Source organism: Furipterus horrens, unplaced genomic scaffold (assembly GCF_987537825.1).
Source record: "Furipterus horrens unplaced genomic scaffold, mFurHor1.1.pri manual_scaffold_6, whole genome shotgun sequence".
Taxonomy (NCBI): Eukaryota; Metazoa; Chordata; class Mammalia; order Chiroptera; family Furipteridae; genus Furipterus; species Furipterus horrens.
The window spans coordinates 69,279,902-69,303,558 of NW_028327176.1; the positions used below are offsets into that span (position 1 = coordinate 69,279,902).

A 23,657-nucleotide genomic window follows, 5' to 3' on the forward strand; every position below is an offset into this window, starting at 1 on the left:
ACCTCCACTTTTCCTGTTCTGCAATAAAGAAACCCTCCAACAAGAGCCCACAGTTTCCCAGAAAGCAGCCAGTGTGTAGCCTGGAGCCCACTTTCTCTCCCTCCTCTGGCAGGGAGGAGAGTGTGCGTGACAGGAAGGGCAGATGACCCCTCTGTGTCAGTTCATACACCACTGGCCACATTCTGTCTTGAATTGTGTGCATGTTCAAAAATCCTTGAGGATGAGGGAGGGGAAGTGATGAGGACAGCTATCACGTCTGTGTTTGAGCTGTTCCCCTTCCTGTGTGTGTGTGTGCGCGAACACACAACTCCAACAGTGCCTGGTGTGATGGATGGGTGGATGAATGATGGAAGTCATTCTAAAAGCTACTTATCCTGACATGCCATCATCTTTGACTTCATCTTTCTGAAACTCCTTCTCAGAGGAATTTGGAAATTCGCCAACAATCACTTCAAAACTGCCATATGGGCCCTGGCCATTGTAGCTCATTTGGTTGGAGCACCATTCCATAACTGAAGTGTTTGGGGTTCGATTCCTGGTCAGGAAACATACCTAGGATGCAAGTTTTATCCCTGGTCCAGCCATGTACGGGAGACAACCAATTGATACTTCTCTCTGGCACTGATGTTTCCCTCTCTCCCTTCCTGTCTCCCTTCCTCTCTCTCTAAAATCAATTTTAATATATCCTCGGGTGAGGATTAGAAAAAATCTTCCATGGTAGAAACAAGAGCATCTCTCCAGAAACTTACCTCCCAGGTATTTCTGGAGAAACACGGGCAGAACACTACTTCTCCCTGGCTACAGTGTCAGCTCCCATCACCTCCCTGTCCCAGAAAACTTCTCAAAGGGCTCCAAACTCCTCAGAGAAGCAGGTAGACACTGCTCCGACTCAAGCCAGTGCAGCAAGGTGTCCATTGGGCCTCTGAGGCAGGAACAGCACTTTTCTAAGAGGACAACCCCCATCGGGCCAGAGCCACCCCCCGCTCTAGGAGTCCTGGGCTCACTTGCTGCCTCCATATCAGCAAGGCTGTCTGCTGAGGAGTTCATTCTGAGCTGGACACTGTGCTTCTACTGAGTTTCTGCTTTTGACCCAAAGGTATCCTTTCCTAAGCTTCAGGTGCGCCGTATCACCCTGCCCAGGCTCTGTAGCTTCAGCTTCACTGGAGAGGACACTCCAGCGACATCGCAAGATGTCGATTCAACACGGGAGGAGACAGATACCGTGTCACTCCCGAGTCGGACTGCACAGCCATTCTCGGCGGTGCAGATAGATTCTTAAGAAGCTACACCATCGTCTCTCGAGACAGACGGCTGCCGACGATTCTTTTCTAAGGAAATGCTTTCCTAGCTCAAGATGGAAATCATGAGAGAAAGAGAGGTCTCTGTGGCTGACATGTGAGAAATGGATGGATGGAGTTTCCATGGCAGCAAATGAACCAGTTAGTAGATGATTTAAGGTGAAAGGGAAGGGGGACTTAGACTACAATGAAGTGTGGGGGTGAAGAGAAATCTATGGATCCTGGCATTCAGGAAGTGCTCAGAAGAGGCCAGTTCAGGGAGATAGTGGTGGGTGATGAGTGGATGGATGGGTGAGTCCTTGGGTATCAGTGACTAGGACACTTTCCAGTGACAATCAGTGGAGGAGTAGGAGTGGAGAGCTTCCCCTTTTCACTTTAAATACTTTTGCCTTATTCAGATCAGTGAAAATGAGCATGTACATTAACAAAAAGCCTAAGAAGGCTATTTTTAAACCACTATTAGTTCTAACATGTAACTTTCTGCTTGTACACATCATCAGTTAACTTCTACAGATAAGCTCTGGAGCTACATCACTCCTTGTGAAAACCTGTTTTGAAAAGTGGGTCCTATGTGTCCACTTCATAGATTCATTATTAAATGTTGGAAGTTTTCCAAACCTCTTATGTCAGACATTGGTGAATTCTGGAATGTCCTTCCAATGTATTGAAGTTTGGGCAGAATTTTTATGACACTTTTGCTTCCTCACTCCACATTGCTCAGTAATTTGTGGAAATAAGTACCAAGAGTTTGGGTCCCAGGCTTGAGCAACACACTAAGTAAATCCTGAGCAGCCTTGTGAGAACTTCCTCTCCCAGAAGATGGAAGACTCAGTTCTGGTCAACAAGGAAGACGTGATTAAAGAAGTGAAATTAACCAAGTCCTAGAAGGAAATAGCCAAATCACTTTTGATGTTGTAACAGCCAGCGGGTAGAATCAGACACAATGGGAAGTTTAGGAGAGAAATATTTTACCATAGATTTTAGGAGAAGAGTATTTTTTAGCACCAAAAAAAAGAAAAAAAAAATATATATATATATATATATATGATTCCAAGGTAAAATCCTAAATGGATTTTTGGACAACACTATAACAATGAAATTCTTCGTCCTTTCAGGAATAAGGAAAAGGCAAAGGAAATCAAGCAACAGAGCTGCCAGTAACAGGTGAGAAAGTAAATAAGAAATAAGGAAGAGATTTAGAAAAGGGAAGAGAGAGAACTAAAAACCTGGGTTAGAAAACCCCAGTGCTGCCCTGAGAAAAGAGAAAGAAGAAAGTTCACACACACATCACAACCAGGTGGGAGGACAAGGGAGCAGGATGGAAAGGACCATGTGGAAACAGGAAGGGGCAGAGCTGCTGAGATTCACACATCTGCCAACTAGATGCCATTTAAAATATAATCAGATCATTGAGAAAGAGCATCATGGACTGCACAAGACAGGGTCAATAAATGTTTGAACAATTAAAAGTGATTTTAAAAGGATCTGTGTTTTATTCGTGTTTCCAGTATTTATTAGTTGTGTGGTCTTGTATGTCATTTCTGTTGGCCTCGGTTTCCCCATAGGTGAAATGGGTTGATATTATCTACCTTAAAGTTTATTGTGAAGACTAAATAAGATCATGACACAAAAGTGCCTAGCTCTTAGAAGGTGTTCAGTAAAAGACAGATTTTTTTTTAAGCATTGTTTCTAAATTTGTATAGGAGAAAAATGATAAACTACAATGTGTAGTACCCAGGGTTTGCATTCCACATCTGCAAGACAAATCCAGCTAAGGCTGCCCATCCATGTATTACCTGTGGCCGCTCTCTCACAACAAGGGCTGAGCTAAGCAGTTGCAGCAGAGATATATATGAGCTGCAGAGCCTAAAATATTTACTATCTGGCCCTTTTCTATTTTTTAAATTACTACTAGTTCTAATATATAACTTTCTGCTTGTGCACATACTTGGTTAACTTTGACAGATCAGTTTTGGAACTCTTATTGAACATCACTCATTCTGAAAACCTATTTTGAAAAATGGATCCTGTGTGGCAAACTTTTCTCCATGGGCCCTTATGAATAACATTTCCACACCTTTGGTGTAAGTGGTACCAGAGTCCTGTGTTTGTGGCCACCCCTTACAACATTACATATGGGAAGAAACATGGAATAGGAAGGCCTAGCATCCATCGCACCCACCCTGAGGCTTTTGTTTTTGGATCTAAAAGAAAGACAAGGTTTCAGTGACCTCTCAGAGGTGGAGAAGCCACTGCAGACAACATAGCTCACCAGACCCAGCCACCTGCTCATGTAGCTAAGCCCTGCTTTAGGACCTGGGTCCAAGAAGGAGCTGATGACTCAAGGAGATGATGCAGTAGGTGAAAGAGCACAGGTCTGAAAACTAAAGATCTGGGATCTAAGATGGCTACAGAGTAGCTAGAAGCTCTGCCCACTTCCTCCCAGACACAGCAAAGGCAGTCCTGAGAGGAAAGTTCACAGAAATACAGGCCTACCTAAAAAAGGTAGAAAATTCTCATATGAACAACCTAACACTACAACTACAAGAACTAGAGGGACAACAACAAACAAAGCCCAGGGTAAGTAGAAGGAAGGAAATAATCAAGATCAGAGCAGAATTAAATGACATAGAGACTAAAAAAGCAATTCAAAGGATTGATGAATCCAAGAACTGGTTCTCTGAAAAGATAAACAAAATCAATGAGCCTTTAACCAGACTCATCAAGAAAAAAAGAGAGAAGACCCAAATAAATAAAATCAGAAATGAAAGAGAAGTTACAACTAACACCACAGAAATACAAAGGATTGTAAGAAATTACTGCAAACAACTATATGCCAAGAAATTTGACAACCTGAGTGAAATGGACAAATTTCTAGAAACATACAATCTTACAAAACTGAATCAAGAAACAGAAAGCCTGAACAGACTGATAACAGCTAGTGAAATTGAAGTAGTAATCAAAAAACTCCCAGTACACAAAAGCTCTGGACCATTTAGCTTCACAGGCAAATTTTACTAAATATATAAAGAACTAACTCTTATCCTTCTCAAACTATTCCAAAAATTTCAAGAAGAGGGAAGACTCCCAAACTCTTTTTATGAGGCCAGTATTATCCTAATTTCAAAACGAGATAAAGACACAACAAAGAAAGAAAACTATAGGCCAATATGTTGATGAACATAGATGCTAATATCCTCAACAAAATATTGGCAATAATATGCAAATTCATAAAGCATTATATATTTTTTCAAAAATTTATATGGAACGAAAAATGACCCTGAATAGCCTCAGTAATCTTGAGAAAGAAGAATAAAGTTGGTGAACTCACAATACCTGATATTAAATTAAATTATACTACAAGGCCACCATAATCAAAACAGTCTGGTACTGGCATAAGAACAGACAAACAGATCAATGGAACAGAATAGAGAGCTGAGAAATAATATGATCAACTAATATTTGACAAAGGAGGCAGGAGCATAAAATGGAGTAAAAATAGTCTCTTTAACAAATGATGTTGGGAGAACTGAACAGGGACATGCAAAAAAGATGAAACTAGACCACCAACTTACACCACACACCAGAATAAACTCAAGATGAATAAGAGACTTAAATGTAAGCTGTGACACCATAAAAGTCCTAAAGAAAAACATAGGCAGAAAAATTTCAGCTATCCCACACAGCAATATTTTTACCAATATATCTCCTAGGACAAGATAAATAAAGGAAAGAATAAACAAATGGGACTATATCAAACCAAAAAGTTTCTGCTCAGTGAAAGAAAACATCAGCAAGATGAAAAGAAAACCAATCATATGGGAAAACATATTTGCCAATAATATCTTGGACAAGAGTTTGATCTCCAAAATATATAAAGAACTCATACAACTCAACACCAGGAAGATAGACAATTCGATTAAAAAATGGGCAAAGGACCTGAACAGAGACTTCTCTAAGGGAGACATACAGAGGGCCCATAGACATATGAAAGTATGCTCAACATCACTAGCTATCAGAGAGATGCAAGTAAAAACCACAATGAGATACCACTCACATCAGTCAGAATGACCATCATTAACAAATCAACAAACAACAAGTGCTGGCGAGGATGTGGAGAAAAGAGAACCCTAGTGCTCTGTTGGTGGGAATGCAGACTGGTGCAGCCACTGTGGAAAACAGTATGGAATTTCCTCAGAAAACTACAGATGGTACTGCCTTTTGATCCAGCAATTCCACTGCTGGGATTATACCCAAAGAATCCTGAAACACCACCAATTCAAAAGTATCTATGCACCCCAATGTTCATAGTAGCATTATTTACAATAGCCAAGTGCTGGAAACAGTCTATGTGCCCATCAGTAAATGAGTGGGTCAAAAAACTGTGGTACATTTATACAATGGAGTACTGCACAGTAGAAAGAAAGAAGGAACTCCTACCTTTTGTGACAACATGGATGGAACTGGAGAGTATTATGCCAAGTGAAATAAACCGGGTGATGAAAGACAAATACCATATGATCTCACCTGTAAGAGGAACCTCGTGAACGAAACAAACAAATGAGCAAAATAGAACCTGTGGCATGGAAATAAGGAACAGACTGACAATGACCAGAGGCAAGGGAGAAGGAAGATAAGGGAGGAAAGAAGGGGAAGGGTATAGTCAAGGAATAGTATAAATGACCCATGGACATGGACAACAGGGTGGGATTGACTGTGGGAGAAGGGCTGGGTAGGGCAGGGGAGAACAACGGAGGAAAATTAGAACAGCTGTAATAGAACAACAATAAAATATTCAATAAAAAGTGGAGGAAAAAAAAACTAAAAATCCAACTGTCTAATTCCAAAGAATCCTCAAAGCAGAAAGCAAAGGAGAGACATATCTATGGAGACAGATATGGCTACAAAAGACATTTATACTTTCAGATACCAGAGAGACCCACAGTAATTATGGAAGGGAAGGCAGACTCTTAAGAACAATGTTAAAAAGTCAATGTCAGGGATGAGCTGGTAACTGGGGGAAATGATAGGGACGGTCATAGCTTAATTCTGTTCTGAGCAAGAGAATGAACATTAAGGAATGGCCCATGGCAGAGAACAGACGTTACTACATTTGCCCATGAAAATATAAGAAGCCAGCCATGATCATTTTGCTTGTCTTCTTGTTCAAAATGATTGAAGACCATTTGGGTGAGGCATATCTTAATAAGAGAGGGTAGAAGCCCAAGTTTAGTCATAAAATGATACCACGGCACTTGCTGCTCTGAATAAATGCCAGTCTCCTTTCTTGGAAGAATGACCTGCCAGGGTAGAAGGCAATTTGCAGCTGAGAAGGGCTTGAGTGACTTCTCAGAACTGAAGAATTCTCCCAAAGCTGGAACTTCCCACAACATCCTGGCATTGCCCACTTCCTGCTTCTGGTAGTTCTGTTTCCTAGGGCCTGAGTTGCCATCTACATTATCATCACTCTCCCAGCTGCCCACCCCAGTGCAGCTATTTCTGCAGTGAGCTGTCCTCTGCTCTCTGTAGCCTGAGTGTTCTCCTTGGAGGGACAGAGTCTAATACAAGTATTGTGCAACTGGCTTGCGTGACACAAGATGTTTCACTTCCTTAGAGGGACAGGATGTTGCCAGGTTTTGAATGCAGGGCCAGGATGAAACGTGTAGGGACTACTGTAGACAACTACGTCAAGGAGCATTGCCCCATGGCTCCAAAATTTCCCTTGAGCAGAAAGAATGAGACTCATACACCCTGGATATCAGAAGATGGAGAAATAGATTCAAAATTCCTACATCCATCTCAAGCCCCAAGAACAAAATGGATTCACTGAAAAAGGGTGCTTGAGTCCCTGGCAAACCTTCCTCCTTGACATGGGTTTCATCCTTCAGTCAGCTTCTCATCACATTTCCAGATCAAGAGCATCTCATGTTCTCTGTCAGGAAGGCCCACAGAGCTATCAGAGCAGCAGGTCCTGCTGATCCCAACATAAAGACTCTGAGGAAGGGGGTAATTCCAACCTTGCAGAGTGGATACTGTGGAGGCGATGTGTTCACTGGACTCCCTGGACAAGGCCTCTGGGGTGTCTGCAGAACCAGACACCCAATTTTATGAGGGCTTAGATCTGGGAACAAGCTATCACTTGCCAAACTCACATGAAATCGACACATTAAATAGGATGCAACTTTTAGATTCCTGTTGAACATGAATTCTTGTGTCTGCCTTCCTGATAGCAAGGCACTAGGAGTCAAACTAAAAATCAAAAGGCTCTTGGTGAGCAAGCCCACTGGGCTCTCCTTGCCCCACAGCAGAATCTATTTCTCTCCTGCCTGTAAAAGTCAGAAGCTCCCTCCATGGACAGTGCAGAGCAAGCACAGTAGCTGGCACATAATAGGCACATGCTTATTTGAGTGAAAACACTATCCAGTTCCTGCTCACCCACTCAGGCAGCAAACATTTACTGTTTGAGTTTGTATACCAGGCATTGTGGTAGACTTAGCTTTAAAAGAGTTCACAGCCTCCTATGGGAACCAGATAAGTGAGCAAAGTTTTAATTGAGTACTATAATAAGTGTAATAAATAGATGTGCCAATGGGGGTAGGGAAAGCCCCATTCCTAGACTCCATGCACTGGTTATGGACCAACTACTCATTCATATTATAAAATGTGAGGGCTATCCTGAGGCAGGCACTCCATGGTCTCTGAATTAAACAAAGTCTGGTGCATTTCTGTACACTAACAACAAAATATCTGAAGGAGAAATAAAGAAAATAATCCCATTTACAATACCACCAAAAACAATAAAATACTTAGGAATAAACTTAACCATTAAAGTGAAAGAGCTGTACCCTGAAAACTCTAAGATATTGATGAAAGAAATTGAAAAAGACAAAGAAATGGAAAAACGTTCCATGTCCATGGACTGGGAGAATTAGTATTGTTAAAATGTACATTCTACCCAAAGCAATCTACAGATTCATTGCAACAACTACCAAAATTCCAATTAATACATTCTCCAACGTAGGAAAATCCCACATAAATATTGACATAACCTGCATAACGGTTATAGAAGACAATGATTATTTGCATGATGATACATGTGTATGATGAGTCTCAGATCACTGCCATGTGCACTTCCATGATCTGGAGAATTTGTTTACCTTCTCCCAGAAGTTACCATCCATCCTCTTTTATTTTTATTTTTTTTAACTTGGTTGTGACGCCAGTTAACCAAAGGGGAAATTTCTCATCTCCCCACTTCTGCTTTTGAAGGCCTTATAAAGGTGAGGAAGAAATTGGCAGACAGTATTCATTTCTCTCCAAGGCACAACAAGCTACTCCAGAACTCTGTTCTCTGCAGCCAGTCTTCATTGCTTGGGTATGACTTTTTACGCTTTTTTATGACCAGGTTCTAAGGAATCTCTCTGCCTCCTCCCCTCTCTCTGTCTCTTCCCCTCTCTATGTCTCTTTCTCTCCCTCGCTGCCTGAGGGCTAGGCTTTTTGCACAAATGCCAGCTATGTTAGGCTATGAACTTGTGAAATATTCTGGAAATGAATACTGCTTATAGCAGCTGACACCTGAGAGGTCAGCGTCAAAGCCTCTGCTCCAGACCTCCTAACAGATGCACTCCTGATATGCGTTTGATTTAGCAAATGTTTCCCTCTAGACACAAAGGATGGCTCTTTCATGTATTTGTTCGTTCATCCAAAGCTCATTTCTTTGCATGCTGGCCATGTACTAGGTGCTAAGGGAAACTCACCTATGAAGGCAGCCCTTGTGGGGCCTGCATAGCAAGTGGTCACTCATTTCCCCCTCTTTACACAGGTTTCTGAAGCAGCCATGTCGGCAGTACCTGAACTCGCCAGTGAAATGATGGCTTACTACAGGTCAGTGGGGAGACTGAGACCAATAATGTGAGCAGGGCTCTCCTTTCATCAGTGAAGTGCTGTCTGTGCATGGAGACCAGTTTTGTTCCCCAAACTGCACCTTTCGGTGGCAAGGAGGGTTCCAAATTTACGTGGTTTAAATGCTGATTTCCCATGACAAGTCCAGCCTCAGGAACCACAGGCATGCCAATACTGCTACAGGGGCTTCCTGCAGATGGCAAGCAGGAAGAGAAGACTCCAGATGGACAGTACAAAGGACCTCTTGGCAAAGTTTGGCTTCAGTGACAGGCAGAGCTCAGATTTTAACTGGGCTGCACATTAGGTTCCAGGATCCCATGGGGAGCACCTGCCTGCCCCACCTCCTCTGGGTTCCATGCATATCCCCACGGAACTTGCCAGCTTCCAGAAGCTTTAAGGGACCTGCTGCTTGCAGTTGCCTATTGACAATAAATACTGCTTGCAGGAAGAAAAAGTAAACATAACTGAGCAGTGTCTCTGTTTTTCTTACAGTGACAATGAGAGTGACCTGTTCTTTGAAGATGATGGCCCCGAACAGACTAAGGTGAGACCATGAGCTTAGCATCCAACCCATGGAGGAGCTTTGACCTGGGGGATGGAATGACTTTCCCACTTTCCAGTAAGATGGGTACAGGCTATGCTGCATGCTGACCTGGCTACTGTGCAGCTCCTGCGCCACACAGTCACTCACTGTGGCTTGGTTAGAAGGTTTGCTGTGGAATGCCAGAAAGACAATCAAGGCTTCAACGCAGATTTGATTCCCCTTTCAGGAGAGAGGCTCAGCCTCCATTACTCACTGGGGCCAAGTTCTGAGACCCAGAGAAGATGACCTGAATACATCTGCCCTCTTTAAGATGAAATTGTTTTTTGCTCCCAGGGGTGGAGTTTATGACAACAAGATGTACTAATGTAAACAAAAAGATGAATTGGAAGCGGAAAGAAACTCATCCACTTCCTACTTAACCTTGGACAAGTCATTTCACTCTTTCAGGCCTCGGGCCTCACCTGAAATGTTTCAAAGCCAGTGTAACTGGTTTAGTCCCCCCCTGGGTGGTGCGTGGCTTCCTGTCTGGCCCTTCGCCTCTCCCAGCAGCTCAGCTCTCTGGGGCTCTCTGCCATGTGGAGCCTCTGCTCTGGGCAGGAGCTTGTCTCACAGTTAGCATTTCTCTGTGCCATTAGAGGTCTCTTTAACTCTCCCTCAAGCTTTTAAACCATTGTCATGCCTTAGGACAACTTCAGGTAAGCCCCAATACAGTTACACAGTTTCTCTGAATAACAGCAAAGTGGGAACATACTTCACAAATAGTAACCACTTTTAACATATTTGCAGAAAGCTTATGAAACAGCGTTCTGGAAAAAAAAAAGAATTTGTTTAGAATAGTAAAAAACTGGTTGAATCAGCACAGATATATACAAAATTTACAATCATCACTGACATAAAAAAATTAAATGCTCAGTGTTAGAGCATTAGGGATACAAAAAGCTATGACATATAAAAAGGTAAGGAGTTTACAGTTAGTGGAGCAGGTATAAAAAGATACACGAGGTACAAATGGGATTTATCCTAAAAGAATACCATATTGGGCATCAGAAAGCCCACATTCTGGACTCTAACCTGCCACGTGCCCTTGGGTAAGCCAGTTAATCTCTCTGGTTTCTGAGAGGCAAGAGTTTGTCCTTAGAGGCTCGGTTATCTCTAAGCTCCCTTCTGCCCCTCTGATGACAAAATGAGAGTTCTCTGGCCTGACCACGTTAATACGATCGCTTCCTTGGTCTTTCCACAGTTCTGCTTTCAAAACCTGGACCTCAGCTCTCTGGGAGATGGGCACATCCAGCTGAAAGTCTCCCACCAGCTCTACAACAGGAGTTTCAGGCGGGTCGTGTCTATCACGGTTGCTGAGGAGAAGCTGAGGGAAGTGCCCATTGTCTGCCCACAGAAATTCCAGGGTGACGACCTGAGGAGCCTCTTTTTCTTCATCTTTGAAGAAGGTACTTAATGAGAGCTAAGGGCTCTGCTCATTCCCTTCTCAGCTTCCATAACTCAACAGTCAATTAAACTCCCCCAAAGGTGAAACCCTTTTGAATGAAAAGGGGTGACATAGTAGACCTGACAAGCTTAGGGGGCAACATGGCAGGGCTGAGAAGCTTGGTAACACAGAGTACCACCCAGGATGGTCTGATTATAAATTGCTACTTGGGCAGCTCATGGCGGGCCATCAAGTCCCAGGCCTATAGCTTCCTTAGGAAGATCACTCTGCCTTAAGGAGCTCTGTCCATTGTTCTTATGCTTCTAGGAGAACACACTTTTGAAAGGTCAAAGTAATTTTCTTTCCCTACCCCTCAGAGGCACAACTGCAGGCACCTAAGCAGGAGCCCACAGAACCTCTCATCGTCATCTTATCGCCACACACCATCTCTATGTCTACATGCTATAAATGTTACCTGTTCACTATTCTGTACCCACCCATGAAAAAGAAGTATGTGTCTTTCCATTTTGTTTTTATCCAATATTAGAGATTTTCCCACTTTGCTTTTTCCTGCCTCCTTAATCTACCACCAATGGATTTCATGTAACCCTCCTTACATTTTCTCCTTTGCTTCTAATGCATAAAATAAGCTAGAAAACTGCTCTTCTCCAGAGCATTTTCTCAATTTGTTGATAGTGTGCTTCAGGCATGTCCTCAAAATCTTGGCTCAGATAAATTCTTATAAAGCTTTCTACAGAATTGGATGTTCTTTTGTCAACATTTATCTGGCACAGCCAACAGGATTCTAAAGCAGCCCACCCAGGATCACCTTTGGAACCTGGACGCAGAGCTAGGTACTAGCAGGGACCCATTGAGCTCCACTGGCTCCCACTTCCCATCAGGTGAACTTGGGTGAGTTTCCTCTTGGAATCCTAGGCCTCCCTTTTGCTTGAGGTAGCAGATCCTGACTTAATTTGAGTTGTTCTTAGAAAACCCTTGAGGTAGCACTATAAGTGTTGAGGTAATCCAAGGACAGGAGAAAAATGGACAACTGCTTTGACTTTTTAAAATTTATTTTAAAATTATAATTGGCATACAATATTTTGTTAGTTTCAGGTGTACAGCATAGTGATTAGATATTTATATGCCTTATGAAGTGATCCCCTAAAAGTCTAGTACCCACCTGACACCATACATAGTTATTATAATAATATTATTGACTCTATTCCCTATGCTGCCCTGGCTGGTTTAGCTCCGTGGATTGAGCGTCGGCCTGCGAGCTAAGTGTCGCTGGTTCGATCTTCCAGTCAGGGTACATCAGAGAAGGAAAACTCTGACTCCAAAAAACCTCCGCTGCCTTGCGGCATACCTCTTCAGGGGAAGGGCTAAGGGAGTAAACCCCGACAGAAAATCCGGAGCCGGAGTCCCTAAGGCGGTTTGACGTTGTAGTCAACACCGGCAACTCCTGCGGCGCACCTGAAGCCAAGCTGTATTGACTCCGTCTTTCCCTTGGACCCTTCAGCTGCGAAGAGAGGGGGGGTCTGCTGCATGGGCAACAGCAGACCCTCCATATTACCCTGCCCAGGCTCTGTAGCTTCAGCGTCATCGCACAGGAGGAGACAGATACCGTGTCACTCCCGAGTCGGACTGCACAGCCATTCTCGGCGGTGCAGATGGACTCTTAAGAAGCTACACCATCGTCTCTCGAGACAGACGGCTGCCGACGATTCCCTATGCTGTACTTTACATCCCTGTGACTGTTTTTATATCTGGCAATTTGTACTTCTTAATCTCTTCACCTTTTCACGCATCTCCCCAACCCCCCTCCCTTCTGTAATTATCAGTTTGTTCTCTGTATCTATGTTTCTGTTTGTTCACTTATTTTGTATTCTAGATTCCACATATAAGTGAAATTATATGGCATTTGTCTTCCTCTGGCTTACTTCACATAGCATAATACCCTCTAGGTGCATCCATGTTGTCATAAATGGCAAGATTTTATTTTTTTATGGCTGAGTAATATTCTACTGCATATATGTACCACATCTTCTTTATATAATTTTCTATAGATGGACATCTAGGTCGTTTCCATGTTTTGGGCATTGTGAATAATGCTGCAATGAACATAGAGGTGAACATATCTTTTCAGATTAGTGTTGGATTCCTTTGGATAAATCCCCAGAAGTAGAATTGCTGGGTCATATGGTATTTCCATTTCTATTTTTTTTTTTTTTTTTGAGAAATATCCATACCATTTTCCACAGTGGCCGCAGCAATCTGTATTCCCACCAACACTGTACGTCCTCACCAACACTTGTTGTTTGTTGATTTATTGATGATAGCCATGCAGACAGGTGTCAGGTAATTTCTCATTGTAGTGGTTTTAATTTGCAGTTCCCTGATGATTAATGATGTTAAGCATCTTTTCATGTATCTACCGGCTATCTGTATGTCTTCTTTGGAAGAGAGTCTATTTAGTCCCTTTGCCCATTTTTTAATTGGATTGCTTGTCTGTTTGATGGTTAGTTGTATGAGATTTTTATATATTACAGATAGTAACCTCTTACTGAATGTATCATTTGCAAATATCTGAGAGACTGCTTTTAATTTTGGCTTTTCATTGGAATTGCTTGCTGAGTGTCTGCACAAATATTTGCCAGGTAAATGAGAGTCTGAATTCATTCAGTTTCAAATAAAAGGGGCACTTAGTACACCGAGCCCAAATCTCAGGTACTCTGAGGTAACTAAAAATCTTTGTGGGAGTATCTGAGGAACTCTGAAGACACACAGTGGCCCATACCAAATTCTAATGCATTATAATTAAACAGTTGACTCATCTGGGAACACAGACATAAAGGTTGGTTACCTGGTGCTCCAAGCATATCCTTTGTTCTGATTACAAATTGCTAGCTGGGCAGCTCATGGGGGCCATCAAGTCTCAGGCCTAAAGCTTCCTTAGCAAGGTCACTCTTTGCCTTAAGGAGTTTTATCCATTGTCTTATACTTCTAGGAGAACACACTTTTATAATGCCGAAGCAGGAAAGCACAGAACCCCCCATTGTCATCTTATCCCCATACATCATCTCTATGGCTCTACATGCTATAAATGTTCATTGTTCACTGTTCTGTACCCACCCATGTAAAAGAAGTCTCTCTTGTATGGACTTGCCCTCCCTTCCTCTCTCCCTACATCTTCTTCACCACCCCTCCCTAATGGCCTAGAGGAAACTGAGAACAGGATAAACTAGGAAGACTAGAAATATTGGCAGACCCCCTTAGGGAAAAGCCAGTGCAGGTATGGGGGACTAGCAATTATGTAGATTTTTTGGACTAAAACAGAATTAAGGAATCTAAGTAAAGATTTCCTTGATCTTCTCCAAGACTGCTGGGTTCACAGAGGAATTTGATTTAACTGATAGAACATATGAGGCTAGCACTTTGGCTGATTATCTAAAACTATCCAAAACGAAGAAAAGGGTAAAGCTACTAAAATTATGAATTTAAGCTCCAGCAATTAAGCAATTTTGTCAGACCTTACCAAAAGCCTTCTTGTCAAGGGGAAAGAGGAGTCTGCTTTTATGGTAAAAAGCCAGGTCATTTTAAGAAGGATTGTAGAAAACTGAAATGGGATTTAGGAAAAGAAGAGAAACAGAAGCAAGCATAGGGCTCTTCTAAGGATTCCGAGAGGTAATTTCCCCTTCTTCTTACCAAGACTTTAGGAGAAAATTGAAATCACCATACCAGGGAAAACTACAAAGGCCCTTTGATTCTAATGTATAAAATTAACTGCAGAACTGTCATTCCCTGGACCATTTTCTCAATCCGTTGAGATCTTGCTTCTGGGCATGTTCTCAAATTCTTGATTCAGATAAACTTTTACAAAGCTTTCTACAGATTTGAACATTGTTTCATCAATACCTTTCAAAATATTAGGCCCATCAATGATAGGAAAACAAAGAAGCCTATAAGCCAAACTGATCATCTCTTTAGTTGAAACTATTCTCAAAATAAGACCTTAATAACTACTCAGATTTGCACATCATTCCATCATTCACAGAGTACTTCCTCCTATGTTATCTCCTTTATTGGGCCGGTGTTATTAGATTGCCATTTTGCATAAGTCACTCTACTTCTTGTCCATAGCAAGCAATAGCACTGAAGCTTGAACCCATGTTTGATGGTGCCACATCCAATGGTCTTACCCACCCAACTTCCTCCCTACCACGTTACAATTTCTTGAGCTGTGCGTGTCCTCCAATTTCCATCATCAGGCCTGCCCTTCTCATTTTCTACCTAAACACTGCATGCTCCACATTTCAGAACCCATCGATGACACATGGGATGACAATTACACGTGTGATGGACCTCGACAACTGCGGAACTGCAGACTTTATGACAGAGACCAAAAATCCCTAGTGCTGTCTAGACCATATGAGCTGCAGGCTCTTCACCTCACTAAACAGGATATGAACCTACAAGGTAAGTGGGAAATCTTGATTCTTCTCTTGGCATCCTGGTAGCTCGCTTATCCTCCACATTTTCAACAAAGTAGAACATTAAGGCAAATTATCAACATCAGTGGGAAAAAAAAAACCATGTTATTAAAAACATACAGCTTTTTATTTGGGCCCCAGCAATGACACCAGATTAATTCCCTTAGTGCATTCATTTTCTGGCAAGAGATATAACTATGAGAAATTAGACTGGTCAAGCACACCCAGGACCAAAGTCCAGCCGAGTCATTTAATGACAGCACAATGTCACTGCTTCCATAGAAAGGGGTCATTTGATGGATGTGACCTAACTGCCTGTGGGTTTTTTTTTTCTTCCTGTTGTTGAGGTTGAAAGTAGAATGGTGAAGAGATAATGTGTCCATCCCCATTCCCAGCCCTGCCCCTGTGCCCCCAACATCCTTCCCACCCAATACCAGATGAGTCCTTACAGGGAAATTTCACTGAGAGGCAGGAACTTTTATCTCTCTGCTATAACTAGCAAATATTCCAAGTCTGGGGATCCTCTTCGTTGTGGGATCTGCCTGGCACCCTGCCACCATGGCTGAACCCTGTGTGCATGGGTATAGCCAAGGGAGCAGCTGAAAGGAGCAGCCTGTTCTCCTCCAGGGCTGCTGACCCTGGAGACAGGAATCACTGGGGGAAGCTTCCTGCTCTCATCCAGACCAGGACAATTCGTGTTTCTTTAGAACTGGGTTGTGAGCATGACGTTGGGGCCTCCACGTGAGACCGTTGTAACTAAGGAAGATTAAAATGAGTGTCTGCCTTTGCTAAGCCTCTCCTCACCCAAGTTCTTTCCTCTTGCTGTTCTACATTCTTAAATAGATTTGTGCCTGATTTCTTTAGTGAGCCCAGGTTGACCTCTTTCCTTGCCTGTCACATAGATCAAATTGTTCTGTTCATGAGGGTGCATCACCGGCCAGTGACAAAATGGCTTTCTTCCTTCCATCAGTCTTTAAAAGTTTAGACCCCCAATCCTTCATGGCCACTGTGATGAGGTTCTCTGAAGCCCCTAGACCTTCTTTGGGGAAAACTTGAATCAACCAACTGACCTTATTATGGTCTGTGAGAATCGTAGGGAGGCTCCCACAGAGGAGGTGTGGCTGTGTGAGTTCCGGGCTTGGGGTCCATTGGTTGGGCCAACCCTGCACTGCTATGCTTCCCTGACCACAAAGCCCCTCTTCTTTCTCCAGTGGAGTTCTCTATGAGATATGTGCCAGGAGACGAAAATGACAAAATACCCGTGACCTTGGGTATCAAGAAAAATAATCTGTACTTGTCTTGCATGATGAAGGACGAGAAGCCCATCCTGCAGCTGGAGGTAAGTACCAGAGGCTGAGGGCCCTTCTCAGCTCTTCTGAAGCACCTCTAGTCATCACTGACTTCCAAGTCAACCACCTTCTCTCCTCACCCCCAGAAAACCTGATAGTTTTGCAGAAATGTAAATAAATTTAATTGTTAAATGCACACAACTTTCACTTCCACTGCAGAAAATTACATCATTTCGCCAACGTTATTATGCCCTGTCACTCTTACCACCTAACAGGTTATGCAGCATTAGGGTTGCTCCATTTGATAGATGACACTTTGGAAAATTAATCAATTCAAGAGACCTGTCACCTACTGTCATCTCCATTCCAGTCCCCAAATCACAATTCCTTCCACCCTCCAGTTTTCCCAGCAAATGTTTCATTTCTAACTTGAAGACATTCTAGCTAAGGACCTAAAAAAAAAAAAAAAAAAAAAAAAAATAGAGCAAAAGTCCCTGGACCAGGGACTCCTAGAAGCTTTAACCTAACTTTTACTTTCAAAAAAAATCCCCACCTCTGTTATGCCACCTGCTATTTGATACTCAGTTTCAGAAAAGAGTAAGAGTTTCTTCAGTCACCACATGGGAAGCTGAGGTCACAAAGATAACTCAGGAATCTGGTTCCTGGTCCTGATTCTTTGGTTTCCTCTCTGACTCAGAGGAACGTCTTCATGAGAGTGTCTTTGTTCCTTTCCTCACAAAAATTCTTACTTCTGTTTTGCTGCAGATAGTAGACCCCAACGCTCAGTCAAAGAAGATGATTGAAAAGCGATTTATCTTCAACAAGTCACAAAACGGGACCAAGGTAGAATTTGAGTCTGCCCTCTATCCCGATTGGTACATTAGCACCTCGCAAGAAGAAAAGATGCCCGTCTTCCTAGGAAATAGTAGAGGTGGAGAGGATATAACTGACTTCACCATAGAAACCCTGTCTCCCTGAGGAGACCTGCACCCAGAGCACCCACAGCACCCACATGTGCTACATAACCCAAGGACTGCAGAAGAGGTACAAAATGGTTTGACCATGGTGGTGGGCTACACTTCACTTCTGTTTAGTCAGTGCCCAGGTGCCTTCCCTACATTAATACTAAGAAGACCGCCAGCCAGGAGAAGCAGCCCCCTCCTCTCAGGGCCAATCCTCAGACCCCTGTGCTGAGCTAGGCCTCTCTCACTCTCTTCTCACACAAAGCCAAACTGGCAGAAACCATTGCACATTTGATTCAAAGAAACTCTGTGTCTTTTGCACCAGCTTCTGATGAGCAACCACTTAAATTATCTATTTATTTATTAATGGGTTCGTCTATTTAATTTAGTTCAAGGGGGCCAAGGAGCAGCAGTTCCTGTGAAAAAGCTCAGTCTTCAATGCCTAAGGAGCCAATTTGGTTTGGATGAGTGTTCTGTCTTTATAGCAGGTTCTTTCACTATGCTGAATAAGCTCAGATTATTTTAATACAATTATTTGTAAATGAGGAAGTAAGATCACACTGCTTCCATGATTCTGTAATAAATTTCACTGGAAAAAAAATGTTTCCATGTGATGATTGACTTTTCTTGGATCTGACACAGAAGGCGGAAGGTAAATGGGGTCAGGGGAGCCAGGTTGGGGAGCTGACAGCCGGCTCCTCACTGAGTGCCACCAAGTCCCTGGAAACATCCCTGAACAGCAGCACCTCCTCCCACCTGTCCTCGTCATTTCTGTTTTTCAACAAAAGGATAGTCAGTGCAAACCAGGTCTGAAAACAGGATCAGCTGAAGCATTATAGAGACTGAGGGTTGTGGAAACGGCTGCCAATGATTTCTCTGTTCACTTATTCAGTGAACATTTATTTAAGTAAATGCTATGTACCAGGGGCTGGGAGCACAGAAACAAGAAAGGTAAGGTGTTCCTACTTAGACAGAAGAGGCAGAGACAAACAAGCAAAATAAAGGTGACATGACAAGTAGAAAAGGGAAAAGAGGCACTTCGGGTGGAGGGAACGGGGTGGGCACAGCGTGGAGTGTGAGGATGAGTGACGCAGGAGCAAACCCCAGGACTTCAGAGCCACCGGAGTTGAAGTCAAATCACAAAAACAAGCCAGGGAAAGCTATCGTAACTCACATCTCAGACATTTTGTTTAGTATTTACAAAGAGTTTCCACAAAATATTAGGGGAAAAAAAGCAAGAACAAAAGTTCAACAAAAACAATTGGCAGAAATCGATAAAAAATTAGGAGATTGTCAACAGAAAAAGGAAATACTATTAGATCTTGAACAGAATAAAACATGCTCAACATTACTTATAATAAGATGAATTAACAGCACTTTGAGTACCAATGGTCTACCGGATTACAAATATCAGAAGTTTAAGAACACACCCTGTTGGCAAAAACTGTGGGAAGAAGGCTTCCACTCTTAAGCATTACAGGTGGGAGTATAATTTTCCTCCTACAGAGGAAAATTTTATAACTGAAAATTAAAAATGCGTATCCCCTTTGGCCCAGCAATTTCACTTCTGGGGATTTATCCTGCAGATAGACATACACCCTTGTGAAATGACACATGATCAAAATTATTCATTGCACATTACTTGTAATAGCAGAAAACTGAAAATATCCCAAGTGTCTATCAATACTTCCTAAAGGAGACTGGCTAAAGGTATGAGCTGTGATTGGTATCTGGTCCCTTCCAGGTCCTGAGCCAAGTCCCACAGGCTGTTTCAAAGGGTCAATGCTTCTTCTCCTCTGCAACCCCTTACCTCTAACCCTTGCACCCAAATCCCATCAGCCCACAGAGTCAAAAAAGGTCCGAAATCCTTTACTGCCCAGGATCAGAAAATGAGGACTGAGGACTCCCAGCCACCAACTGAGCATCCCAATATGCTGCCACACTCAACCTGGAGAAGAGCCTGGCCAGAAGAGGGGCCACCCCAGGGCCATGTAGTTTGCGTGTGTTCATTACATGGCCCTGGTGCTGTGTTTATTAGACTGAATGAATGCCAGGAGTGACTCAACTGATGTCAGGGTGTCAGGTGACAGCAGTGACAACACCAAATTGAGCTCCACTGCATGAATAGGGGAAGAAGGTTGAAGTGGGAGGCCTGGGCTCACTATGACCTTTGACTTCTTTTCCTCCTGTGTAAGAATGGTGGGTGGGGGTGGGATCAGGTGATCAGCTCTAGCACCTGTGGTTCACTTCTTCATCGATGATAAGAAAGTAACTAATGGGGCAATAGGATAGAAAATAACTGGGTGTGTGCAATGAGTAGTACTGTTTTAAGTGAGGTGGTCAGAGAAGGAAGGTACTTGAGAATGTGGCTTGAGTAGAGCCCTGAATGTAGGTAGAGAAGGTGCCAGTCTTGCAAAGATCTGGATAACAGCATACCAAGAGAAGGGAACCTCGAGACTTAAAGGCCCCAGGTTGGAAACGGGCTTCGAATGAATGAGACACAGCAAGGAGGCCAATGTGGCTGAAGTAGAGTGGGCAAAGGAGGATGGTGCTGAAAAGGACAGAGACGCAGGCAAGGGCCAGTTCTCTGTGTAAGGAGTTTGACTGAGGGTGTCATGCAAAGCCATTCAGGAGTCTTATGCATGGAAGAATGACCTCAGATATTTTAAAATTCTTACTGTTGTATGAAGAATGGACAGGAGGAGAGTGTATCAAGAGTGGAAGCAAAGAGACCAGTCAGGAGTCTGTGGCAATGGACTGCCCTGGAGACAGAGGTATCTTGGATGAGGGTAATAAAAGAGATGGTGGTGAAGGATATATTCAGGGCTCAGAGACAATAGAACTGGCTGCTGGAGTAAATGTGGGAGATGAGAGAGAGAGAATAATTGAGGGACTCACAGGTAAGTGGGTACATGAGAGTATTTAATGGAAATGGGGAAGCCTTGAGAAAAAGCAGGCATTGTGTGGGGGGTGGGTGAGAAAAAGTGTTTTGGCCAAGTTATATTTGAGATACCTACTCAATATCCATGAGAATATAAAATTTAAATCTCCCTTGAGATCAGACTCAGGAGTAACTTGCATAGAGAAGGTCACATGCCATTGGTCACCTGAGACCACCTGAAAAGAGTGTGTAGCTAGAAAAGAGAGAATGGCCCAAGACTAAGCCCTGGGCACAGCAACACAGAGAAGCTGAAAGGAAGGAACAGAGTCCTCAAAGGAGATTAAAGAGGAGTAACCAGAAGATAAGAGAAAAACCCGAGGAGGAGAGAACAGCTGGAGAAAGTAGGTGAAGGAGAAGAGGTCCACCAGGCCCAATGGTGCTGAGAGGTCAAATACCTATGTACCTGGCCACTGGATTCCATGAGAAAGAGGTTGTGCGGGTGGCCATAACAAACAGGAGGACAGAGCTTACAGACAAAAGCCTTCCTGGAATGTGTTGAGAGGAAAATGAAACAAGAGGAAGTGAAGCCCTCAAGTCCAGACAAGACTCTTTGGAGTAGTTTCACTGTGAAATAAAAGTGGGTACAAAAAGGGAGCAAGGGGACAGAGAAATGTCCTGGTACCTGGAGGGAGCCGTAGGATCAAAAGAGGATTTTTATATTCAAATAAAGTTTTCATAGCACATGGGTACGTTGATATGAACCATTCAGTAGGTGGGAGAAAGAAACAATGCAGAAGAGAAAAGGGAGGATTATGGGAGCCAAGCCTTGTGTAGCCTGTAGGGGAGGTGATGTCATTGGGTGCAGATGCAAGTCGGTTAGTAATTCCTGGAGCAGAAATATGAGGCAGCTCCTTCTTCTTCTTTTTTTTAAAAATTAATTTATTTATTTGGGTTTTTTGTTTGTTTGTTTGTTCGTTTGTTTGTTTGTTTTATTAGAGAGAGGGGAAAGGAGAAAGAAAAGGAAAGAAACATCACTGTGCGGTTGCCTCTCACTCGCGCCCCCAACTGGGGACCTGACGTGCAACCTAGTTATGAGCCCTGACTGGGAATCGAACCAGCGACACTTGGTTCACAGGCCGACGCTCAATCTACTGAGCCACACCAGCCAGGGGAGGCAGCTCTTTCTTGACTGCTCCTGCCCTCAGAATGAAATAGCACCTTGGGTGCACTCAGTGTTAGGTGGCTCTTCCCACAGACTGGCTCTCCTCCCCTGGCTTCCTAAGCAGGGTCATTCTCACTCTCAGACCAGACAGGCTGAGCTGTCCTGGCCACAGGCACATTTTCTTGGAGTAATCTTCTGCCAGACTCCAAATGTTGCTGTACTGTATCTTCAATCCTATTAGGGTCCTACTGACTTCTAGAAGAGGCTCAGAGGCATCTCCCATTACTTGTTATTACATGGCAGATGTGAACAGGGGCCATTATAAACAGTAAACGTATAAGAATGCTGAGATTTTAAATCACCTATTAATCATTATAATGAGTATAGAGGTGTAACCATCAACAAACATTGGAAAATCCTGGACTAAAGAAATTAGTTAAGTTCAATAAAGCAATGAAAAAAAAGAGGCATGATTTTATGTATCCATCTATAGCAGTTGATAGGTAAGTTAAAAACAAATAAGATAAAAATTGGGTAAGGATGCCATTTGAAAGATGTCCATGGGGCTTAGTTGTAAAACCAACTCACAGCTTAAAAAGCCTGGTCCTAAGGTCTTCCACTGATTTAGCAGCCTGACTGCAACTCCGAGAATTGACTGTATTACTCTACGGTTTGTGTCATGTTATCTGAGAAGAGACCAATGACCCTGTCTCAGATCTCAAGCCAGTAACCCAAATCAAGTTCCTGAATCTTTGATCCAGGAACCTCAGAGTCAGAATCTTTGACCTAGGAGCTCCCTGAGATGGTTACTATCATCTGTGCCCTGTGTTAAGTGGGGTTACAACACCACCAAAGTATTTAAATGGGAAAAGAAAAACATGGAGTTGATGACATAAATGAAACCCATAGTTCTAACATTTTTTGTATTAAGTTTAGAAATAAGTTTTGGGATTCTCCTGACAATTTGTCTTTGTTATTTAATATGTCTGAAACAATTTAAAAAACCAAAATATTTTTTAAAGATCTGAAATATTAACTTTGTAATTTCAATTTGAAATGTGTAATTGATATTAGACTTCTGATTTAATTTGAAGGATAGAAAACAATTTGGTTACATTTTTTTTAAGTGTTTGAATTTTCAAAGCCTAATTTAATACATTTTTTAAATTTTCTTTTTCTTTTTGGAGTTACAGGGATTACCTAGGTGCTTAGGAAGATTTTGCTCATTAGAATTTTCAGTCAGCCTTGGCAGACATTTGAAGTGTTTAAAAATAATAAAATATATTAAATTTGCAATTACATTAAATTTGTAATTTAAAATACTTAAAGAATTCAATTAACAATGATAGAAAGGAGAGTTAAATGTTTAGTGGGGTTTCATATAGTAAACGATGAAATAACTGAGCATTAATTTTAAAAAGTAAAAGTTGGCTTTCAGAGCAAGATGGCAGCATAGGAACATATCACGTCCTCTCAGGAACACATCAAATTTATACCTACAGATAGGGCAACTTTGCCTGAAAAAGAACTGAGGGCTGACTGAACAGTTTCTGTACAAAAATGAGAAAGAGACCACACAAAAACAGTATCCCTATAGCCTGGTCCAGCTCCAGTTTCCAGGTGTCTGACTTGCCCCTGGGACTCCCCTCTGCTTGCCCTCATGACAGCTCCCTCCCAGGTGTGACTTGTTCCCAGGATGTCCT

The 23,657-nt window shown here is 42.6% G+C and overlaps 1 protein-coding gene across 1 annotated transcript; it reads left to right on the forward strand.

Annotated features, from left to right (window-relative positions):
- Positions 1 to 8,607: 8,607 nt before the first annotated feature.
- Positions 8,608 to 17,947, forward strand: IL1B (interleukin 1 beta). The gene is made up of 7 exons (XM_090281723.1): positions 8,608 to 8,673; positions 9,121 to 9,182; positions 9,693 to 9,744; positions 10,985 to 11,189; positions 15,488 to 15,646; positions 16,872 to 16,999; positions 17,715 to 17,947. Exons 2-7 carry the CDS (start codon positions 9,136 to 9,138, stop codon positions 17,925 to 17,927), a joined length of 804 nt encoding a protein of 267 aa, XP_090137849.1. The 5' UTR covers positions 8,608 to 8,673; positions 9,121 to 9,135; the 3' UTR covers positions 17,928 to 17,947.
- The last annotated feature ends 5,710 nt before the right edge of the window (positions 17,948 to 23,657 follow it).

Coding starts and splice junctions, on each gene's coding strand:
- IL1B (XM_090281723.1), top strand. CDS start 9,136: ATGTCGGCAGTACCTGAACTCGCCAGTGAAATGATGGCTTACTACAG. Junction 9,745..10,984: donor ATGGCCCCGAACAGACTAAG/GTGAGACCATGA, acceptor GTCTTTCCACAG/TTCTGCTTTCAAAACCTGGA. Junction 11,190..15,487: donor TTTCTTCATCTTTGAAGAAG/GTACTTAATGAG, acceptor TCCACATTTCAG/AACCCATCGATGACACATGG.